The 25,389-nt window shown below is 47.4% G+C and overlaps 1 protein-coding gene across 1 annotated transcript in view; it reads left to right on the plus strand.

Moving 5' to 3' along the window:
• The window catches only part of YME1L1 (YME1 like 1 ATPase), a 406,402-nt gene that overhangs the window by 161,096 nt on the left and 219,917 nt on the right, over positions 1 to 25,389 (plus strand). The window contains exons 11-12 of the mRNA XM_085631755.1: positions 2,599 to 2,731; positions 12,329 to 12,391. Coding sequence (XP_085487881.1) covers positions 2,599 to 2,731; positions 12,329 to 12,391 — 196 coding nt within the window. The remainder of the gene's footprint in view (positions 1 to 2,598; positions 2,732 to 12,328; positions 12,392 to 25,389) is intronic.

Raw genomic sequence — 25,389 nt, forward strand, 5'->3', positions numbered from 1 at the left:
CCAACATGTAAACACCCGCCCCCCTCCCACTTCAGCAACCCAACCATGCCAAAGCCATACCCTACCCATAATACACAACGGCTTTTAACTTAGAGTGGGGAGCACCCGCTTCGGGGAATCCACCGAGAGCCCAACACTACATCCATTGCAATGGATGTGACCAGGCAATTGATTACACATGCTAGGCATCACATATAGCACTTTGCCCGCTCGTTGTACAGTTTGTGGACTTCGGCAAGCGCAACATGCACATTGTCACGAGTTAGCCGCCCCGTCGTACATCCCCAAGGCCAGCCAGTGCACCGTCTCAACACAATGGGGTGATAGGACAACAGAGCCCCCATGGGCCAGCCCCGCAGCCCACCCCACATAGTAAGACAAACCCGCAGTGCAGATAGTCGGGGGGCCGGGCAACATGTGTGAATCCATCTTTCGCCCCGGTACACGTTGCGCTCGTGTAAAGGTAGTCAGTTCTAGTTTATTTGGTACAGTACAGGGGGTCCAAATCTCATCCCGCAACTCCACTGCCAGTCGCCACAGCGCACCCCGACCCGATCCACCTGCCGTCCAGACCCAGCAGGAGTGAGCGGAGCCGGCCCTCATACTAAAATGCGCAGAGTTCTTACCAGTTCTGAGCCAACCGGACACCCCAGGCATCTCAACCCTGGTCCGCATCCATGTCCGCGTCCTGTCTCTGCTCCGCCGGTCGTCGGTCTCTCCTCTTGCTCCCGATGTTCTTGAGGAATTCCTGAGCTGCCCTCGGCGTCTGCAGGATCGTCTGACGGCCATCTTGTGTCACGCGAAGTCTTGCCGGATAGAGCATGGCATAATCCATATTCAACTCCCGGAGCCTCTTCTTTGCTGGGTTGAATTCTTTGCGCGCCAGTTGAACTGCCAACGTGAAGTCCGGGAAGAGCTTGCCATTAATGTCCTGCAAGCTACTCTGTATGGCCTGCAGCACTCCCTCCATGCCCGCACACGCGTCCACGGTCATCCCCTGCACCGGCGCCGTCGCCGTCGACTGCTCCTTCGAGGATCTTTTGCCCTCAAATGGTAGCTTTGACTGTGTTTTATCCGGTTTCCCCATCGTGTTCTCGTTCGGGGGGTCTCTCCGGTCGCAGCCATCTGACCGAGGAGGGTACACCAGTCGTCAGTGGCCAGGAGCCCCACAGGCCTGGTGAAGATCCCCCGGCAACAGCAGCGATGACAGCGACCAACCCCGGGCACAGCGATTCTCCGGGACCCCGATGCCACCAGCCCAGCTGCACTTCGGCCCAGCAGAGGAACTCCGGCGGCGCCAGCCGTCGGCCCACCTTCGCGCACCCCACGAGGTCGGAGGAGCGCCGTAGCCACCACAGCCTGCCCGCTTCCACGTACCTCCCGGGCGATGTAGGTTATGCGAGGAGGGCCGGGCACAGCCAGCACATGCAGGGCAGCCTCCACAGGGGTGATCCGCACGACCTCTCGGCTCCTCTCGTCCACGTAGCCTCCCCTGGAGTCGACCATTTGCAAATCATGGGACAGGTGCCGCCTGCATCGCGCGATCCTCGGCCTCTGGTATCCAAAATGCCCACAGTGGTCACACGCGATGTATGCGGTCACAGGCAATCCAGCCCTCGGACAACACACCTCGGGTCCTCGTCCGGGGTAGGCCGTCCACCTCACTGTGTCCCCCGGCCTGTCCGGGCGATCGCTGTCGGTCGTGCACGCGCAATTCTTGGCCGCGCCTGCATACCACAGCGCGGTTTAGGGAGCAGCCTCAGGGTCCGTTGTGCATCAGTGCGCCACCTGCCACAGGTCACCGTTTCGCCCGGGAGCCCCACACCGGGCATCCATGTGCCAGGGCAGTACCCCGGAGGAGCCGCCGCTCATCGCTACTCGTTCGCTCCCCAAAGGCCGCAGGGCGCCGCCATCTTGGATTCGTCGGACCTCGCCTCCGCGGCCCGAAGAATTATGCCGTTTCCTCAGCGATCTCTCGTCGGCAAGGCTCCGCCGGTCCGTGCACTCTGAGCCTTGGTCTTCCGACGTCAGTGGTTGGCGGCAGAAGGCAGATGTGAGCCCGCCATCGCTTTTATTAAGCCGTTAATCGAGCCTGGTCGGCGGAGCTGTCTCACGAGGCAGCCATTCCGCTGTGGGCTCTCTAGCGCCCCCCGAAAATACTCGGTTTTTTGAGTGAAGTGAAGCTCCCATGACTAACGACTGAGTAGCTGAAAGACTTGGAGGTCCTGCTCACACAATACTATATACATTTGTGCCCTCCCAAGTGCATGAACAGGAAATTCTATTTACAGAGTTCAACATGGTAGAGTGATGAGCATACAAGTGGGTCACGTAATGTGTCTCAGTGTTATGAGAAGTATCTGGGCTACAGTAGAGTATATACTGAAATTGTGTATATACTTTCCTCCCCGCCTCCCACCCTTGCTCCCCCATGCCATAACTAAAGCTAAAAAATAATAATCCATTCCGCTTTTATTTATTTTTCAGTAAGATAATAGTAAATATATAATAATCAAAGTCCATTCAACAGTAGTGTGCATCTGTAATAATGCAGCTTTGTGTTAATCTGTTGATGGCGATTTTTTTTTCTTTTGTTAGGGGAAGCAAAATCGAATGCACCTTGTGTTATATTTATTGACGAATTGGATTCTGTTGGTGGAAAGCGAATCGAATCTCCAATGCATCCATATTCAAGACAGACCATAAACCAACTGCTTGCTGAAATGGATGGGTAAATAACATTATTTAAAAAAAATCCATGAATTCTTATGGTACTTAGTTTCTTTAGAGCAGAACTGGAATTCAATGATGTATGTTTATAACTTAAGCTTCTAATTTTTTACAGTGTCAACTGTGTCTCAAAGCAAATATTCTAGAGGAGATGTTCAAACAATGCAAGACAGTAGGGATTTTATTACCACTTGTATTACCAAAATAATCCAAATATTGCCTGATATAAATTGATTACATTTTATTTACCAAGAACGCAACGGGTATCCTGCTCAATTCAGTGCCTAATTTCACTAGAATTCAACTTTAACATCCTAAATTCCAGGTCATCAGTAAGAAATGAATGGATTCCTCTCATTTGGCCATTCACAAGAGATCTGGCGTATTTCAGTAATCATTTGAGCAGAACAGGCTAGGGCCATATTTTTGCTTGTCCATTTAAATTCCACACATACCAGAATTCTGAGTTCTGCAGCAAAAAACAAACTCCCAATTGTTTTTCCCATCTAAATTTCACAGGTAAACATCAACACCTGCATATTCTGCTCTGTTTTTGTTGAGCAAAACTCCGAATCGATGAAAAATGAGGCGCCCAATAAATTCTGAACCCCTCAGTGTCATATTTTGTAGGCTCATATACACACTTGGGAACTGCGAAAGCCAGAGGGTACTGATCCCGCAAGAGAATACTGTTCACAAAGAAGTATGTTGGGGTATGCGTCAAGGGAAGAGGAGAGAGGAGAGGAATTGGAAAGCAAAAAGGGAGACCAAGTACTATGTAGAAAAGGAGGGCGGAATTCCCTCAGGACAAGAACCCTCACTCACCATTGGGTGAAATGCTTCATCATATGTACTTTTTACACTTCTCTACCGAGAAAACACCTCTGCTCCTCCCACCAGGGAGTTGTAGCCCACACCACGGTGTTCATTCTCATCCTGGAGAAATGTTACTTCATATAATTGGTAATACCACATTAGACTAGGGATGACAGGCTATCACATATATACACCTCTTTGGATAGGTAGGTTCGAGCTGTTCCAGAAAACCAGCAAGGTCAGTTTACCCACCAGTACAACCCACGACTCAACATAGCATGTGCCCAAAACCAAGTAGTGGGATCACATCGCCAAATAAAGTATTTTTTCTTCTACCTGATTTGTCCGTCTTGCTGCAGTGTCAGAAAGTCACACTTCACAGTTTAGTAAATCAGTGGGCCTCAAGTTAGGAAAAGAGATTATGAATGCATTTACTGCTGTTGCATTACATTTCTGCATCTGCACCCTGCATTTCTTGGCTTCTGTTCACATAGTCAGGAAACACTATTGTAAGAACTGTACTCTTTGGGCATGATGTTAAAATATACAACTGACAACGCTGTGTATACTTGCAGCTTCAAAAGTAAGATGTACTCTTGGGGGAAACACTTGTTTACTATTAATAAATCTGAGGTACAATGATATATCGTTAAGCAAGCTTGAATAAATCACATGTTGGAGTGTCACCACAAAGTTATATGTCCTGTCATGCAGAACATGCAGGCCTGGGAACCAAAAGAATGTTACTTTAACTAATAATTGACAATAAGTTTTCAGTGTGTGTACATGTCTGTTGAAATGCAACTTCACAGAGCTGTACATTTTCATGTCCATTCCATTTGAAAAGATACATGCTGTAATTCGGATAATTGGAAAAAGCTTCAGATATCCATAAAAGCTCTAAACAATTAAACATTAAATCGTCCGCGAAAATAAAAATGTCATAGCTCATAACATTTATTACACAACTTTTAGGAAATTATGTAATATAGATTAAAAACGGAAGTTCTTTAAAACCAACAACAACAAAAACATTAGTTCAAATCTGCAGAACCCTTTTGTACAAATGACATTTATGGAGTGTGCCAGGTATTCTATTTTAGAGGCCTTTGTTTCCAGCCAGGAGTTCTTAAATCAATTTAAAAAATGTCATGTTAAATTTGAATCGAACTCGCTGCTGTATCTGACCTAACACTGCAGTTTCTGCAATATGAATAGGCCTGGAAATGCTCCTACAATGCTCCTATAATTTCCAATATTGAGCTTTGTAATTATTTTTCTAAATTACTTTTTTTTAAGACTTTATGTTGAAACTTCCGTCAGGTTTACCGTATGAAGTTTAAAATCGGTTTGAGCACACAGCATCAGTGAAGATCACAGACGGTACCACAGACTGTACTCCGGAGTATATCATGACATATCAAGTAACATAGTGAGTCTGTTGATAACATGACTCCGCAACTAGCCAGTGGCCTTATAAGTAACCCTCAATTAGCCTAATTCCAGTCATAGAGCCTCTGTGGACAGGCTGTCCCGCACAAAAACAAAGTTTTTCAGGTTAAGAGCGCTGTTTTGTTAAAACGGACTATTAGTACAGAGGGAATGTATTCTGAGGTGTAAAGTGCCAAAAATGGCAATTTAACCTCGTGTATTTTCTTTAATTGTTTGATGTTTAAGTGCTCCATGGAAATGGAAAACGGAAATATGCCATCCCCTATTACTTTAGCCTTGTTATTCACTGTAGAAAAATTGTATACATTAATTTACATAGGAGAGCATGAATTGATTAACAAATGCAGAAGATGGTATTGCAGTTAGTGAGCATGACAGTTGACAATCTTTATAGTGACAAAATACTAAGTGATCTGTGAACGTATGCAGTTATGCAATTCTGCCTACCTACAATGCAGTTAGTCAAGAGTTAATGCATTTGTTGATCATCTTGTATTTTCACATGTGATTCCAATTTCATTTTTTCTAAACTAACTTTTTGCTAATCGTGATATGTTGTATTTGTATGAGATGGTATGAGGATTGAAGAGAAGATTTTGATTAATTTTACACAAGGTTCTTATGGCATTGAACCTGGGTGCTTGGAGAAGGTGGGAGGAAGACACACATAGATGCTGATTTAGCACAGTTTGGCGGAGTGGACTTCCATAGCTTGTTCAGAGAAGTCCCATTTCATAATGGTTAGCATCTCATATGGTGTACCTTTAAGCAGGAGAAGAATACAAGGCTAATTGAAGAACTTTCCAATGGCAATGTAATCCGTATTCTAGCACCATCCATGGTTAAGAACAACAGTCCATTACAACACAGATGATGTAATTGTTGACAGCAATCATTTTGTATTTTGAGTTTCTTTGAGTTTTCTTTCGGAGTATTGATTTAGTATACATTCAGAAAATACAAGTCACCAAATGAGGCTACAAAAACATGGTATCGTCTGAATAATCTCTGTACTGCAGTGGTATATAATGAAATAAATATTCAGGTAACAAAATTAGCACCTCAAAATGGAGTCTCAGCAGCATGCCTAAAGGTCAGCACACTGTAGAGGATCTGTATGATACATTTTATGGTTTGATCTTCAATTACAGCGAGCACGTTATACTTGGACATCCGTACTCATTGGTGTTGAAATTGTGTGCATACAATGCTCTTCTTGAGCATTCAGATGCTTCCTTCCTTCAAGGCTGATATCAAAGCAGCTTCTTCTATTAACTGTCGAACGTCCACAGGTTACATCTGAAAGAGACACGTTTGTGATGGGTTCCTTACCTTAGAATATCCCCAAGCGTCAGATTGGATCCGGAAAGTTTTGCTAGCAGTACCCCTGCGCGTCAGTAGGTGGCGTTGTGCGGCTCCACGTCCGTCGCTGGCGTCGTAAGTGCCGAGATGGCGTCATGGAGACTACTTAGGCGCCACCTATGCGCGCTGACGTCCGTTCTTTATTTTTCAGCGCCAGAAAGCGCAGATCTGGTTAGAGCAAGTACCTTAGTCCCTTTTTGACTGCCCTTTTTGAGACTTTTGTATCTTGTACGATTTTGGTTTAGTTGGTGCACGTAGGGATGCCTGGATTTAAGTCCTGTGGGGCCTGCCGTAGCAATATGTCGGTGGCGGACCCCCACGATGTCTGCCTCTACTGCCGGGATACCGACCACGACTCCCGGTCCTGTCGGGCCACGGCCCCGAAGGCCTTGAGGGAGTGGCGCCGGAAGCTGCAGGAGGTCCGGCACTCGTCCCAGCACCGTTCTCGGCCCAGGGCCATTCCAGGGAACGCTCACGGTGCCACAGTCGTCGCTCCAAGTCTTCATCCTCTAATTCGGGTAAGAGACAATACAGAAAGAAGTCGAAGAAGCGTATTCGCTCTCCGACGTTCCCCCGTCGGTCCTAGGATGCGGACGAGGGGGTCAGGGGCTTTGTCCCGCGGCTCCTTCGGAGCCTGGGAGTCCCACGGCCTACCCACCTTACCCGGGTCCGTCGGCGACTCCTGCGCAGGTGCAAGAATTTCTTGCTACCATGGACCGCCTTTTTAGGCGAGTGCCATCAAAGGGCATGTCCATGAGTGAGCTTTGGACATCTGGCAAGAACTTGGTAGATCTCAACCAGGCATGGTGACGAAGCGCCACAGTCATAGTAATCGCTTTACCCAGTGAGTCCGCGGTGTCCAAACCACACCGAATGGCATACTTAGCCACAATCCTTACCCTCGGCAACAGCTTTGGACAGCACAGCTTGGGTCTTTTCAGGACACTGAGGCAACACCTGTGCAACTGTATCCCACACCGCGTGGGAATAGCAGCCCAACAGGCATGCAGTGTTAAGAACCGCAGCCCGACGTTCCCCCGTCGGTCCTAGGATGGGCGGGGGCGCTCAGGCACGTTCCTTCAGCAAGCCTGTGCAGAACCAGCCTCCGCGCGGACGCGGCTTCCGCAGGGGCGGGTCCGGGAATCAGCATGGGGGTTAGTCTTCCTCCTCCCCGCTGCTTCTACCTCCAAACCTTCCTAATCCGAGCTTTGTGGCGCACCCCACGCCAGTGGGTGGCAGGATCCGCCATCACCTCCCCCACTGGAACACTATCACATCGGACAAGTGGGTGTTGCAGATCATGCGCAAGGGTTACTCCCTTCCCTTTCCGTCCACCCCTCCAGCCATGCCACCTCAGTACCACCGTATGTCGGGGGATCACTTGGCCACTCTCCAGCAGGAAGTTATGACCCTCTTGGCCAAGGGGGCCATTGAGTGCGTTCCTGGGCCGAAAGTAGGGAGTGGTGGTTGTTCCCATTACTTTCTGGTCCCCAAGATGGACAAAGGGGGTCTGCGTCCCATCTTGGACCTCCGGAATGTCAACCGCTTCCTCCGTAAGGAGAAGTTCAAAATGCTGTCGCTGGCTCAGGTCTTGGCTGCCCTCGACCCTGGAAACTGGATGGTAGCGTTGGACTTGCAGGACGCATATTTTCACATCCCCGTCCTGCCGCCCACCGGCATTACCTGCGGTTCACGGTCTGCCAGGGGCATTTTCAGCTTGCCGTGCTCCCCTTCGGCCTTACCAGCTCCCCTCGGGTGTTCACGAAAGAGACGGCGGTGGTCGCAGCTTATCTGCACAGGTATGGGGTGTCAGTCTTCCCCTACCTAGACAACTGGTTGTTGAAGGCGGGCTCACCCCAGGCTGTCGTCTCCCACCTTCAGACTACGACCGACCTCCTGCATGGGTTCTCAATCAACGTGCCGAATATCACTTGAGTCCCTCTCAGAAGCTCCCCTTCATCGGAGCGGTTCTGGATGCGACGCGGTTTCGGGTTTATCCTCCCGAGCAGCGAGTCTGGAATATTCAGGCTATGATTTCGATCTTTCAGCCTCTATCCCGGGTTTCTGTCAGGATGACCCTCCGGCTCCTGGGCCTTATGGCCTCCTGCCTCCTACTGGTGCAACATGCCAAGTGGCATTTGTGGGCTCTGCAGTGGGACCTAAAGTTCCAGTGGGCGCAGCATCAGGGCAACCTGTCCGATCATGTCCAGATCTCGGAGGGCACTGCACGTCAGTTGCAGTGGTGGCTCATGAATCGCGATTGGGTCAGTGGCAGGTCCCTCTCCCTTCCCCAACCGGAGCACACAGTGGTGACGGACGCGTCCCTCCTGGGTTGGGCTGGCCACTTGGGAGAGGTGAAGATCAGAGACCTCTGGTCTCCAGCGGAGTCCCGGCTCCATATCAATCTTTTGGAGCTTCGAGCGATCCGACTTGCACTGAAGGCATTTCTTCTCTCTGTCCGGGGAAGTGTAGTGCAGGTGTTCATGGACAACGCCATGTGGTATTGCAACAAGCAGGGCGGGGTGGGGTCGTGGACCCTATGTCAGGAGGCTCTGCGCCTACAGACATGGCTGGAACATCCAGGCATTACCAGGGACGGACTCAGCCGCCGGTGCTTGATGGATGACGAATGGCGTCTGCACTCAGACGTGGTGCAAGGTCTCTTACTGCAGTGGGGAGAGCCTTGGTTAGATCTATTCGCCACCAAAGAGAACGCTCAATGTCATCAGTTCTGCGCGTTGGAATTTTCAAGGAGGCACTCGCTCGGTGACTCTTTTTGTCGTGAGTGGAGTTGCGGTCTGTTGCACACCTTTCCGCCTATACCACTTTGTGAATAAGTGGGTTTCTGTTGCAGTAACCCCCCCCCCCCCTTTCTTTTTTTGCCTGCCTACTGATGCACTTTCACTTGATGTGCTCTGGGGCCCTGCCTATCAGGACCCCAGGGCCTGTGTTCTTTCCCTAAAAACTGTATTGAAGCCTAAACCCAATTGGCATCTCTGACCACAGGTCAGCCCCTGGTAAATGGTACCATAGGTACCCAGGGCACTGTGAGCAGAGAAGACCCGTAAGGGCTGCAGCACTTATTGTTTCGCCCTTAGAGGCCCTGTACCCTGACACACACACACTGCCTCTGCAGGCTGAGTTTCTGGGTGCAGAACAAAACACCAAGACATGGCACACATCCCTGTGTGCCATGCCCACAAACCACTGCCCCGGCATAAATCAGTCACCCCTCTAGCTGGGTGCCCTATGCCAGTGGTGAGGGTACAAGTGCTTGAGCCCTGTACTCCTACAGTGCCCAGGTCCATTCCTGGCCCCTGTAAGTGCAGTGTTGCCATTAAGAGTATATGGTGCTAGGAGGTCGACATTACGAACTCCACCGCACCATGATGGCTACACTGAAGACTGAGAAGTGTGGTATCAAACTTCTCAGCACATTAAACCCAAACTGATGCCATCTTAGAGATGCCCCCTGAACCTAACCAACAACCAGCGTCCTGACTGAGAAGCTGCCTAGTCTGCCACCCAGCAGACATGTTGCTGGACCCCTGGGTAGAGAGCCATCCGCTCTCCTGGTCCTGCAACAATGCACATCCTTGGCGAGGTGCTAGGTCTCCTCCCCCAGGATGGGAAGGGGAAGCTTCAAAGGCATGCCGCCTTTTGTGAGCTTCTCCAGGCCACTTGCTGTACTCAGCAACTGGCCCCTACCGGTTCTGACCCCACTCTGGCGGGAAGACTGGCCGGAAACCCCAAGTGAGGAAAGGGGGTGTGCCAGCCTGCCAACCCCACCCCTCAGGTGGGGTAGGCGAGGTTAAGCACAACTCCGGGCTCTCGCCATCTTGAAGATGGGAAGCCCTACCCAATCAAGACTAGGCTGCTGCCCCCCTCCCACAGGAGATTGGCAGGATAGGGGGTGTACCCATCCCAGGGAAGGGACCCATTGGTCCCTGCCCTTTTACCTACCTGTAACGCCCCTAAATTTAGTATTTCGGGCCACCCTGAACCTTCCTTCCTCAGATCCTGAATCCGAAACAAGCAAGAAAAACAAGAAGAAAGATATTCTAAGGTAAGGAATCTATCACTAACTAATGTCTCTAATAGATATATTTTTAGACAAATAGTAACTTGTGCATTCGTTTCTGGTAGAGAAAACGTGGCACACTGGTTTGAAGTTTCAACCCCATCTTTATTGTAAAGTAGCCGACAGAAGTTGTGTATTCCAGAGGTCAGCTCTGTGTTTGGTTCTGGGCACTTCTGCTCCTTTTACTTTTTCCACTCTCATACCGTCTCAGCTGAGGTCTTCGTCACAAGGTACCAGCGGCAAGATGGGGTGCAGCTAGAATTCTCCTGTCGGGAGAGATCCTAAACAAAATGCAAAGGATAAGTAGACTGCCACACTAAATACCTTTTACCCTTTTGGGGGTGTGGAGGGTGGGGTGTAGCTTTTCCAGTGAACAATTAACCTGGAAAGGGCAATTAAAATTCCCTAAGCTTCCCAAAAGTCTGATCCACTAAAAACAATCTCTAGCGTGTGCCGGAGTAGCTCTGCAATTGATCTGTGATTTCTGGGCTCCTCACAACCTTTAGTCATAAATACTAGGTGCATATAGCAAATAGAAAATTGATTTCAGTGTGGCTGTGCCCACATGTCACACATGTGGCATACACATCTTCTGCATAAACAGGCAGATATACACATGCAAAACATATGCCCCACTAAGAATGGCACCAGATCCAGTTGCAGAGGACTGGCAAGACTACTTAAAAAAAGGTAGAAATGCTAATAGGTCACTCTCTGTAAGAGGCAGTGAAAATGGCCTGCCTTTGTAACTAATATTGCTCCCAACACGGTCAGTTCTCTACAGCTTAGTCAGTTGACAGTAGTCAATCTTTGTAAGAAGAGTGTACGTGGTGTGCACCTCCAGGTCTCCGAGTCCCAATCAGGGTCTCAATCCTTTTCACAAAAAATACCTCCAGTTCCACACTCATGATTATCGTGTTTTTGGAAGCAGTGGTCAAAAAGTGATAGCTTGCGATAAACTCGAGGCAGGAGTTCACACTTTCCAGGGCCATGTAGGGGATCTTTCTCATACCCAGCAAGCACCATTTTAAGTTTGGAATTAATGAAGATTTCCCTGTGCAACCTTAAAACAATTTCATTGGTATATGCACAAGCCCTTCTAGCATATTGTGACATTATCTGGTCACCAGCAAATTTACCAATATAGGTAATAAGTTTCTTAACCATGATAGATCTGAACCCTGTTTGTTATATTAAAACATTCTAATATTTTGTAGAATGCACAATGCCACATAGGCAAATCAGTCCATTTCAACTCTGGGCCAGCTGCATTTTATGTCTAGCTTTAGAGCACAGCACTTCAAGATCACTACCTAGATAACATCACTTCTCTACCTGTTCGACTTCCAAAGCAGTGTTAATTAGTGACCTACAAATATGAATCAATGTTTTTACAGAAAATACATACTTAAGGATAGTTTTGTACTATCCATTTTTAAATCCAAGCGTAGTTGTAGTTTTGATATTTATTGGAACACATGAGAGCATTGACCTTTGGGTATCGTTTAACTACGAAGGTCAGAAACTCCATGTACAACTTCAAATTATGATCCAAGAACATTTCAGTTATAATCTATGGTCAGTGTCCGATTTTTCTATCACAAAGCCTTCTTTTAAAATTCAAGAATGACTAAATAAGTGAGTAAAAGGAATGCCATAAATAATCATAATCAGTTTGTTTATTTATTGCATTTCTTGTGTGTAACTTTATTAATGATAATATGAACATTTGGGCAAGTCAATATACATTAGTTGCAGTCCTCTCCTTTGTAGTCTCTGGAACGGTTTTTGTATGTCTATGTTGCAAGTCATTTTATGTTCAAGATTGTATATCTTTGTATGGTTTATATACTCAACATCCTAGTTTTAATTTTGTGTTCTTTAAAGTTTCAAGCCAAATGAAGGAGTTATCATCATTGGAGCAACAAATTTTCCAGAAGCTTTAGATAAGTAAGTACAGAAATTAACTTGATTAATTTCGAATTTCAGTTGTGTACCACTTACAGATACACCCATTGGGTAACGGGGACTTTCAAGAATATTTTTTATACATGACCCGTTTAATTAATAAGGCTTGATGCATTTCTTTTTTTAATCTTATTTCTTGTATTAGCCTTTGTAATGAAATATTGCAAATGTACATCATAAAAAATCAATAATTGCAATTTTCTTGTTTAGAAATCTCTAAATTTGAGTACATTTTAATATTATTTAACGGCTTTTGCTTTCTTTTGAATTATAAGTAATTGTATTTATCCCTTTATAAGAGCTGCTGGCAATTCGTTTATTATCTTTTATTTTAAAATGCAATTTACATGTTTAAATAATTTTGTTGTCTATGGCTACCACTTTGCTTTTTTAGCTATATCTAGGGCAACAAGTGATTGAACAGTGAGTGCTTCTGTGGCATCTAAATCTAAAAGCATATTTTTACGGATACCTCTGGAGATCCCTTACGAGAGTCTGTTGTGGGAGACTGAAATCTGATAATTAAAATGCCAGAGTGAGCAACCAGAAAGGAACCCTCTCCATTTGCATTTGAGTCACAACAGTATTGGCTAGAAATAATTTTATACTACTTCAAAATTTTATTTTCACCTAGTTGGTCTGTGGATTACATCTGATCTGATGTGTTAGATTAGGATTGTCATGTGATAACATTCAATGAGGCATTCAAAGACCTGTGTGTAAACATAAAAAATGTTTTTCATCGCTAAAGTAGTTGTCATTACAGCCGATTGCCAGACGTGCAATAAAATACATACATAATATTGTATTTGGTGCTGACTGAGCAGTAGTAGAATTAAAATGCACAGTGAATTGCAACTGTATAATTTTATGTAAAGAACAAGTAGATAAACCCTGGTTCAATCGTTGCGAATAATAATTCAAAGTGAAATAACTGGCGGTATGTCTTGAAAAACTGCCCATTTCAGGGAATTATGTCAGCATGGGTCTTTGGGTTGTGGGCAGCATGCACTGCAAGTGTTAAGTTAAATATTACAAATGTATGGATGTCCTCATATGGTGCTTTCAGACATGAACACTCAGTGTATCAACAGGACGCCCAGCGCACCCTCCCTTCTGCTTACAAAATGTACCTATGGTATTAGGCCACTTAAAAATCATCTTTGTTGTAGAAGTACTTGATACCTATGTGGTTGGATGCAAAATGCACGAGCCAATGTTTAGTTGTCCCCCAAATAGTCCAATGATTAATTGCAGAGTTGTTACTCACCACTGTGTGTTACAGGTATGAAGTTTTCTCTTGTTTAAGCTACTTGAAAACAGGCAGAGCTTGATGTGCCTGGTCTATGCATCTTACATGGACACATGCTTGACTGCTCATTTTACAAAGCATTGTCTTGCGTTATGTAGTCCTAACCACCCTCCAGAAGATCCATGATACCAGCAATCTCTCAATCATGCTCATCACTCTGAGGCCGCTTTAGATGGCGTTCTCAAATCCTCTTTTGACAAACGTGGTGTCTACCCAGCTGTTGCTCATTCTACACTTACTAATCAGGTGCATGGGCAAGATTTTTCACTTTTCTCTATAATCACTCTGTTTTGGTACCTGGTACATTAATTCTCATTTGTTTCTTCATTGCTTGTGGCTACTGTAAAATCTGTCCAATCACAATTTAGGATCAGAGTTTCTAATTTTCCTCCCTAGGGTCCTGGAGGAGGGTGTTCTATTTTATTTTCTTGTGGACGATATCTTTGAGTGCTAGTGTGGAGCCATATTGAGGTGGATGTTTGCAAAATAAAGTCCCCTGTACCCACTGTTCTGTAGAAGTCAAGCTACACCCTCCTGAAGATGCAGAAATAGGCCAAAACTGGTCCAGGTCTACTTCTGTACCCCTTCAAAGGGGGCATTGCTTTGGTAGTTAGGTCTGGTTTTATCCCTTGGAAAAGGATACCAACATGTTTGCTTATTACTAGTTCCGGTCTGTGGTGGCTTAATGGGCACAAGGATGATGTACTGTGATGTGCCCACCAGTAATTGACACTGGCTAAGCTGAATTCAAGCATCCCCCTATCAGTTTATTGCTTTCTTTAGTGCAAAATAAATGTATCAGTCAGTCATACAAAATTAGGTTGGGAGATCCTTTTTTGTTCTCGTGCCAACAATTGTCATATCATTGGGCTCCTGCATGTCTGTGCACCAGTGAGTTCTGCTACATTCCAGTGGAACTTTTAATCTGTTTTTCTTGTGGCTCGTACAAAACCAGTCACAACATAATACAATGTGATACGAGATAAGGATTCTCTCCTTGAAGATGGCTTTTCTTGTAAATACCAAACACAAATCTTGTCTCCCTCAGAACCTTCTACAGGATTGAAGTGGCGTTACTGATTCATGATGTAGGAAGCTGGCTCTGTATATGATATTTGTAGAAAGCTGCCTCTGTATATGGTATGCCACTAGGTGGTTATACCATGCACAGAGTTCAGTGGTTCCCCAAAAATGTGCAGGTCTCAGTGTAAAACCCAAAGTGCTCTATTAGTGATAATGTGGGCGAGCATAGACACTATAGGTGGTATCCCTTCCTAAAGGGAGAAAGAGTATGTGCTGCAACAGTCCAGGTAGGTACTGCGACTTGGGATGGGTGTCTCCAAAGAGAGGCTATGAGTGTGTGTAGGGTGGGGGAGTGGTACTCCTTTGCGGGTAGTAGTTGTCCCCTCACACACCCTTGTGGGTGCAAAGCATCATCATTGGGCACTGCTCCTCGTGGGGGTGGCGCTGCAGTCCCTCACGGGCCCTACTAGAGGGCACTCTGTTGGAGATCTTTTTAGGAGTCGCCGCAGTTGTGCATGTGGGTGTGTGGGTAAAGTGGGGATAGTGAGTGACAATAAAATGACCCATTGGTACCCTTGTAAATTTTTTCGTGGGTCAGGTTAAAATAAAACTGGGATGGAGGCGCAAATAACACATAAGTGAGAGGGGAGAGGAAAAGATGTTCTCCCGCTTCTCTCAACCCGTATGTGAGTCTAGAATAAGATTTTTTGTAAGTGATGGGTGGTCAACATGTTTAGCGCTTCCAGTGGTCCCTAAAGGATCCCTTAGCGCTTCATCAGAACCATTGTAAAGAAATAGAAGAGAATCAGGGAGGAAGACACCCTATATTCCCTTTCTACCGTATGTTAGGTAAGTGTAACAGGTACTGTTAGTGGGCACGTTTATTCGTGTCCTTTACTCAGGACCCTCCCTGTTATGGAGAAGGGCTGCTTCGGCGGTAGCCGTCCGGTGAGAAGGGGGAAGTCTCGCCCCACTTTCGAAACCTGGAAATCTATTCTTCCTCCAGGGCCGCCTTAGGCCTTACACAGAAGTGTAAGACATTTGTTGCACAACACTGACCAATAATAGACGAACGACTAAAAAAAGGAGATCCACACCAATTAAGACCAAGATCTTCGCAATAAGGTGAAAACGTTTTTAAATAAAAATAGTTTTCAGTTTCAAAAGTTGACACTTCAGAAATTGCACGAAGAGGTGAGAGTTCTCCTTTGGGGAAAGCAATATTGTGGTTAAACAGGTAAGTATCACGCTTACAGTTCCAGTCTTGGGGAACAGAGGTCACCAAGGGTCAGGTGAGTACCAAAACTGCACCACCAGTGGCACAGGGACGGCTGGGTACAGAGGTCAAAATTGGAGTTTACCCCAATTCGTTTCAATGGTGACTGGGGGAGCTCGAAGTCACACTGCTTGCAGGTAAATAATCGGTTATAGGGGCCAAGATTTTGAGGGTTGCCACAAGCAGCACCAAACATACACCACCACTGGCACAGGGGCGGCCTGGTGCAGTTTCAGCATCTGGCATCCAATGCTCTCCACTGAGGATTTTATTGTTGACAGACTGCAGGAGTTGCACCAGCGGTTGCAGAAGGGAGACCAATGACAGCCGAGGTAAGTAGAAATGTAGAGGGCCATAGGGGCACAGTCGCTTCAGCTCACCAAGACCCAGGGGCTTCGGGTGGAGGGGTGCCTTTTGACGCCTCAGTCTTCTTTCCAGAGCCGGTCAGGGGGAGCCTCTGGATTCACACTCCAGGCGCCATCGTAGAGATCAGGAGAGGTCAGCCAACATTGGACTCTAAGTCAGAATCGCTAGGAAGACTTCACTGGGCAGGGGAGCTGCTCAGACTCGTGTCGTGGGCAGAGCGGGCAAGAGTTGCAGTTCCAACTGGGTCCAAGGCCCTTGGAGTGGATTTCTTCTGGACAGGTCCGCTGTCCACGGGAGATTTGAGTCTTTTCGAAGGCAGCAGACCTCCCAGGGTTTTCTGAGGTTTCTGGCTGCAAGACAGGCTGCCTTTTAGTCGCATGTTCTTCGAAGCTGGATACAGGCCGGTAGGTCAGGGGCCAAGGCAATTTTCGTCTTCAGGCTTCTCTACAGGGATGTCTTCTTTCTTCTTGGGTCCTCGCAGATGTAGTTTCCAGGTCTGGGGAGCCACTTAAATACTACATTTTGGGACGTTTTGGGAGAGTAGCAGGTAGGGCCAATAGACACCTTACCTGCGGTGACTACACCCTCAATTATGCCACCCTCCTGTGAGAGGGGGCATAGACCTAGCCCTGATTGGAGGGGTCTCCCCATCTTCAATATAGTGCCCAATCAGGACTAGACTACTGCCCCCCTCCCACAGGAGAGTGACAGGATAGGGGGTGTACCCACCCCAGGGAAGGGACCTATTGGTCCCTGCCCTTTACCTACCTAACACCCCTAAATTCAGTATTTAGGGGCACCCTGAACCTTCCTTCCTCATATCCAGATTCCGAAATAGCAAAGAAGATCATGAAACAAGAATACCCGCCGTGCAGCTGCTAACAAGAGGAAGACACCAACTGCTTTGGCCCCAGCCCTACCCGCCTGTCGACCCTCGAACCTGCTCCTGCCAAACCCCGGCATCTCCAGTGGCCAGCAACCTCACAAACCACGGAGGACCCTGCTGCCTTGTGACTCTAAGCAACTGGGACTCCCACGAGCAGTGGTACTGCTCAAAGCGAGTAACTCTCTTTTCTGCCATAGGGTAACATTGACTGGTTTCACTTGGAAATTCTTCTAAGTGTGGAGTTTCTAAACTTTAAAATATTCACGTAAAATCAACCGAGTAATGAAAACGAAAATACTCACCTGCTATCAGGAGAGATCCCAGTGCTGGATCTTGGTGCCCAGCACTGACCCTGAAGAGTAATTACAACCATACTTACCGCTAACCCAATTTTCTTCCATAGGAAACCATTGACTGTTTTTCTGTGAAATTTCTTCTAAGTGTCGATTTTTGCAAACTACAATTATTCTTTAAAAATCACACCAACTGTGAAAACGTAATTGCTTACCTGTTTTAGATAGATGAACCAGTGCTGAACCTAGGAGCCCAGCACTGGATTACAAAAGTAACGAGAACATACTGTTCGAGGCATGTGGGCTGCTGAATTCATATCTGTGCATAGATCGCCGCCTAGTGTTGGGTCCGGATGTTTGCACGTTGTTGTCCTGGAAGAGTCTTCGAAGTATCACGAGATAGGTGACTCCTCCCCTGGACCACAGTGCGCATGGGCATCCTCTCCATCCTTAGATTGTTTTTTTCCGCCATTGGGTTCAGATGTGCTTATCTTAGCTCAAGTTAGGAAAATTCAGATTAAGGCCAAAAGGCCTTTAGTTATCGTCGGTACTGTTCCCGTTCGGTATCGACTAGTTTCTTTAGTATTTTAGAACCTTTTTCCAGCTTTTCGGATCCGTTTGGTCCGAACATCGAACTTCCATCGACGATGGAATCGAGGACTCCATTCAAACGGTGTCCTTTATGCCACGCAAAATACCCACACATCGACGTCCACCCGGTATGCAACAAATGTCTCTCACCGGATCACGATGAGTTGAAATGTATGGCCTGTGCCCGATTCCGATTGAAGAAGTCTCTCCGGAATCGACGGGCGGCGAGATTAGAAGCGCAGCAATCGGCGCCTGCCCCGGCCAACATCTTCAGCACCATCGACGAGGACGCCGAGAGCGGGGAAGAAGTAGACTCCAGCCCAGCTTCCGAACACGACTCCCGATCGGAAGACGACGATGAGGTGCTTTTCCAAAAGGAAGAAGTCATCGACGAGGTGGGAGACTACGATGAGGCCTTTGGGGCCGAAGAAGATAGCTCTAGCAAAGAGCTAGGCCCACCCGTCGATACGGAGGCCGCCAAAATACGTCCTCATAAGGCTCAGGTCGAGGGATCGCCTCCGGGCCTTACCCAAGATCAATCTCAAAGTTCTTCGGCCCCGCCTTCAGGCCCGGCCTCGAACATTCCGCACGAGCCATTATTACCGAAAACGACTGGATTCCCTTCAACGAAACCGAAACCAATCGTCGCTCCAGTTCCACCGAAACCAAAAGTGAAACTGGCTGAAGGATCTCGAAGCCCTCCACTCCTTCGACGCCAACAAAGGCCAAATCTGCCCCGAACGCAGTAAAAGGGATTTCGGCGCCGAGCTCACTGCAGCGGATATCTGTGCCGACCCGAAGAAAAAGGCCCTCGGTCCCCACAAAGCGCCTCGGCCTCTGGCACCGAAGCCGTCGGCCACGACCACCAAAGTCAAAATGGGCGCTACATCTGCGTCGACGTCGAAAACAGCGACGCCCGCCATGTCGTCGACTCCAACGACTGTCGATATCTCTCTTCGGCTCGATGACCCCCTGGCTCCAAAGCAGTCGACGCCTACCTCCAAGGTGCAGACCGGTTCCAAAGAGCCTTCGGCGTTCTCCGTGCAACAGGTCGCGGCATCGTTGCAACGCATCAGGGAACGGGCAGCCCTCCGATCCACGTCGGGCCCCGACACGCACAAGGCTCAGAAAGCACCCTCGGCGCCGACCAACATCACGTCTGGCTTGCCGCCGGCCACGGCGCCGAAGATGTTCGAGATCCGAACACGTGTCTGACAGACACAGTCCCCGTCTCCTGGACACACAGATTTTGAGCCTTCACAGCCACAATTCATCGACGCCAACACTGGTAGACTGATGCTCCGCAAGCGGAAAATCACGCCAGAGAGGGGATTGGACTCCTACAGAATCCCTCTCAAGCACAAATTGCCAGCAGAGTCGGAGCCAGTGCTTCATGAACGCTTACAACCCTCCCTTCAGTATCCCCAGTCCTTTTCTCCTACGCCTTCAGAGACAGACGCAGTAGAGGACTATATGGGGGATGATACCACCTACCCTGGGGATGTCGATCCTGACGAGCATCTGCAATACCCAGATCAGGCATGGGATGACCCTACAGACCAGGGTACCGCACCAGATACCCATGACACGCAGCTTTACAGCACAAAGACATCTCCCACAGAGGACACTGCTGCCTTCAATGCCCTCATAGAACAGGCTGCTGCCAGTCATGGAGTACAACTCCATTCTGACACGGTCGAAGAAGACTTCTTGGTGGACACTTTCGCCTCTTCCGAAAGAACTGTAAAAACTCTGCCCATGTTGAAAGGAGTTCTCAAACCTGCAAACGACATTTTTAAGGAAACAACCAGGGCACGGGTGCTAAACCCCAGGATTGAAAAAAAATACAAGCCTGCACCCGGAGACCCTATGTACATTAGGGGTCAGTTACCTTTGGACTCCATGGTAGTTGCTAACGCTCGCAAACGAGCCCATTCGCAGACAACAGGTGATGCTCCTCCCCCAGACAAGGAGTCCAAAGTGCTGGAGACATCAGGCAAAAGGATTGCAGCGCAAGCAGCAAACATCTGGCGCATTGCCAACACACAGGCACTCCTGGCCCGTTATGATCGTTCCCACTACGACACACAAGAATCACTACTCCAACATTTGCCAGACGAATATAAAGAGGCAGCGGAGCTCCTCATTAGAGAGGGACAACTCCTTACCAATGCATCCATCAAGTGCGCCCTGGATGCTGCCGACACAGCGGCGAGGGCAATCAACACAAGCGTCATGTTGAGACGAAACGCATGGTTGAGAATCTCAGGCTTCAAGCCGGAGATTCAGAACAACATCTTAAATCAACCAGTCAACCCCGACTACTTATTCGGCCCTGAAGTTGACACTACCCTCGAGAAAATTAAGAAAGACACTGACACTGCCAAATCAATGGGGGCTCTGCAGACGCAGCAGTTTCGCAGTGGCTCCTTTCGTCGCCCCGGGAATAGAGGAGCAGCTAGAGGTCAGGGGTCACAGCAGCAATACACTAAAGGGAACACACAGAGTACCTACGATAAAACCAACAGAGGTGGATATCGTGGCTCCAGCACCAAGGGCAGAGGACGTGGTTACGGTAATACCAGCTCCTCACCCAAAAACAAACAGTGACGCCCTCTCCCTTCCCCCCGACCACAGAACACCTGTCGGGGGGAGACTCCAGCGGTTCCTGTCCATGTGGAAAACCATCACCACAGACAGGTGGGTCAGGGACATTATCCAGCACGGTTACTGTCTCGAATTAACATCCACTCCACCCACCATACCGCCAAAGCACCGTCCTATGTCCGTAGAGCACTTGGCATTATTGCAGCAGGAAGTGCTAAGTATGCTGCAAAAAGGTACAATTGAGGTCGTGCCCGTCGACCAGCAGGGGACAGGGGTGTACTCTCTGTACTTCTTAATCCCGAAAAAGGACGGGTCGCTCAGACCTATACTAGACCTGAGACCCCTCAACCACTACATTCTCTCAGAGCATTTCCATATGCTCACCCTACAGCAGGTTCTCCCGCTGCTCAGTCAGGGAGACTTCCTAGCCACACTAGACCTCAAAGATGCGTATTTCCACATACCCATACACCCATCACACAGGAAATATCTCAGGTTCACTATTCAGGACCATCACTATCAATTCAAAGTTCTCCCCTTCGGAGTGACAACAGCACCAACGGTTTTCACCAAGTGCCTAGCTACGGTGGCTGCACATCTACAGAGACAACACATTCACGTCTACCCTTACCTGGACGACTGGCTTGTTCAGGCAAAGTCAGCCCAGCAATGTGCCAGCCACATGTCCCTCACCATTCACCTTCTTCACAGTCTGGGATTCTCACTAAATTACCCAAAATCACATCTCCAACCCGCACACGTACGACAGTACCTGGGCGCGACCATAAACATTCTGGCAGCCACAGCTCAGCCAAATTTAGTGAGGATCAACAGCATGCAATTGCCGATCTCAAAGTTCAAACCTCAACACTCCCTTCCTGCGCGAGTGTTCATGCAGTTGATAGGCATGATGGCCTCCTGCATTTTCATAGTCCCGCACGCGAGACTACACATGCGCCCGCTTCAGGAGTGCTTGGCACGTCAATGGAATCAGGCTCACGGGCAATTAAAAGACCTAGTGTTGGTGAGCGGTCGAGCATACAACTCTCTGCATTGGTGGAATCCACAAAACCTTTGCAAGGGCCGACCGTTCCACGAGCCTGTTCCACAAATAATACTGACAGCGGACGCCTCTCTCCAGGGTTGGGGAGCTCATGTACTCACTTACACAGTGCAGGGACTATGGACGACACAACAAAAGAAGATGCACATCAACGTTCTGGAACTGATGGTAATCTTCCTAGCCATGAAGGCATTCAAAGTACACTTGTGCAACAAAGTCGTGTTGATCCGGACCGACAACATGACTGCCATGTACTACATACAGAAGCAGGGAGGAACACACTCTCCACAGTTGTCTCATCTGGCTCAGAGCATGTGGAAGTGGGCCATTCAGAGGAACATATTCCTCATGGCGGAACACCTCCCCGGCAAGGACAACCAGATGGCGGATCTGCTCAGCAGACACAGCCACCAAATGCACGAGTGGGAGCTACATCCGTCAGTACTCCAACCGTACTTCCAACAGTGGGGTCATCCAGAGATAGACCTATTCGCCACAAACTAAAACGCAAAATGCCAAAGCTTTGCCGCCAGGTTCCCACATCCGCAGTCACAGGGCAATGCGATATGGATGAACTGGTCTGGCAGATTTGCGTACGCTTTTCCCCCAGCGCCATTGATACCGCTAGTGGCACGCAAACTGCGACAACACTCACTGACACTCATTCTAGTTGCTCCCACATGGGCGTGCCAACCATGGTACACCACCTTTCTAGAACTTTCCGTGGTGCCGCATCAAAGGCTGCGGATCAAACCCGCACTTTTAACGCAGAACCATGGCGAAATTCAGCACCCAGATCTGCAACAGCTGAACCTGGCAATCTGGCTCCTGAAGTCTTAGAGTTTGGCTACCTAAACCTGCCACCTGACTGTATGGATATCATCAAGGAGGCCACAAGACCCACTACCAGAGCTTGCTATGCGGCTAAATGGAAGAGGTTTGTCATTTACTGCAACAACAATGACATAACCCGCTGGACGCATCCATTCAAAACATCATCTGTTACCTCTTACACTTATACCGATGCAATCTGGCATACAATTCAATACGTATCCATTTAACCGCGATAGCAGCCTATCTTCAAAACAGGCAGCACCTCTCTTTATTCAGAGTGCCTGCCATCAAAGCCTTCCTGGAGGGACTCAAACGAGTAATTCCCCCAAGACACCCACCGGCACCGGTTTGGAACCTCAATGTGGTACTCACCAGATTAATGGGTCCACCCTTTGAACCTCTCCATTCATGTGAGATTCAATTCCTCACCTGGAAAGTAGCTTTCTTAGTGGCAATCACTTCGTTAAGAAGAGTTAGTGAACTCCAGGCACTAACCATTCAAGAGCCATTCATACAGGTTCACGCAAACAGAGTTGTACTACGTACCAACCCCAAATTCATGCCCAAAGTGATATCACAGTTCCACATGAATCAAACTATTGAACTGCCTGTTTTCTTTCCAAGTCCACAAAATGTCGCAGAGAGAATGCTCCATACACTAGATGTAAAGAGAGCCCTCATGTACTATATAGACAGAACTAAGGACTTTAGGAAAACAAAACAACTTTTCGTTGCCTTTTCTCCACAACACAAGGGCAACGCCATTTCCAAAGCAGGGATAGCCAGATGGATCGTTAAATGTATTCAAATTTGCTATCAAAAAGCTAAACGCACATTAACGATTCCCCCACGAGCCCACTCAACACGAAAGTTAGGGGCGTCCATGGCTTTCCTAGGAAACATTGCTTTACAGGAAATCTGTAGAGCAGCCACATGGTCCACTATACATACATTTACCAAACACTACTGCGTAGATGTACACTCAAAACAGCAGGCAGCTGTAGGACAGGCTGTTCTCAAAACTCTTTTTCAGACTGCTGCAGCTGGCACGGGTAGCCGTCGCTCATAGGAGGTACTGCTATGTATTCTATGCACAGATATGAATTCAGCAGCCAACATGCCTCGAACTGAATATGCTACTTACCAGTATGCATCTGTTCTTGGCATGTAGGGCTGCTGACATTCATATCGCCCACCCTCCTCCCCGGCGCCCGTAGCAGCTGCAGCTCTCAGAATTACTGTATAGCATGGTCATCACTTACTGTATCTACTCCATCACTGCCACAATGGCGAAAAACAATCTAAGGATGGAGAGGATGCCCATGCGCACTGTGGTCCAGGGGAGGAGTCACCTATCTCGTGATACTTCGAAGACTCTTCCAGGACAACAACGTGCAAACATCCGGACCCAACACTAGGCGGCGATCTATGCACAGATATGAATGTCAGCAGCCCTACATGCCAAGAACAGATGCATACTGGTAAGTAGCATATTCATTACCTGTAATATGAATTTTCTCCCATAGGATAACATTGGTGATTCTATGTGTGAAAAGTTTTCAGTGCCAACTTTTAAAATACAAAAATATTGCTTAAAAATCACAACTGTAACCAAATCGCTTTTACTCAATTGTTTACAGGAAATGTCCCAGGACTGAATCCAGGATCCAGCCTGTGGTTAGGAAAGTAATCCTTAAAGTAACTAATTGCATTTAACCCCTTCGCTGCTAGGCCTTTTCCCCCCTGTGATAATTTGGGCTATTTGGGGTAGTGCGCGCTTAGGCCCCTGTAACTTTTTGACCACATAAGGTATCCACGCCAAATGTGCGTCCTTTTCTTCCAACATTATGTTGATTCTAAAGGTACCCAGGGTTTGTGGATTCCCCTGGAGGTGTCCCAGACATTAGCCAAAATACAGCTAAATATTTTTTGGGGGGAGAAAAATAGGAAAAACGGGCTGCAAATGAAAGTGTCTGGGTTTTTTTCTGCAAATGGTATCAAAAAAGGGATTGTGGGGCTGAAATTACCATTTTCCCAGCTTTTAGGGAATGACAGACTTTTGTCAGAAAACCAACATTTTTTACACGGTTTTGGCATTTTTCTGGAACATAGCCTTTTTTGCTATTTTTTGTGCTTTCAACCTCCTTCCAGTTAATGGTAGAAATGGGTATGAAAGCAATAATGGATCCTGGAAAGCTATACATTTTAGAAAAGTAGATAAAATTCTGATTTCAGCAAGGGGTCATTTGTGTAGATCCATCAAGGTTTCTGTAAATTAAGTTAATTATAGGAAAAATTGAACATTAGTTGAAAATAACAGCTTTTTGTGTCAACGTTTTTACCTATAACTTCTTCTAATTATGACAGCTCTTTGAAAGCAATGTACCGTTACATCCGCTGGACCTTCCTGGTTGTGGGGATATATAGGACTTGTAGGTTCACCAAGAACCCGACGAACCCAGAGTCAAAAACTGATCAGCAATTTGCAATGGTTTTTTATTATGTTCTGGGTGTATATAGCAATTATTATGGAAAAATCAGTATGAAAGACACCTATGTATTTCTGAAATAGGAACAAATTATAGAGTTTACAAACAGTACATATTTGCAAATTTTGGGAATACTCATACTAGCATGAGAATTATCGGTCATTTTTCAAAATGACTTCTTTTTTACACAATGTCTTTCATTTGAAAGGCAGAAATGCATCTAAAATCAATAGGTAATAA

The sequence above is a fragment of the Triturus cristatus genome, chromosome 10 (assembly GCF_964204655.1).
Source record: "Triturus cristatus chromosome 10, aTriCri1.1, whole genome shotgun sequence".
Taxonomy (NCBI): domain Eukaryota; kingdom Metazoa; phylum Chordata; class Amphibia; order Caudata; family Salamandridae; genus Triturus; species Triturus cristatus.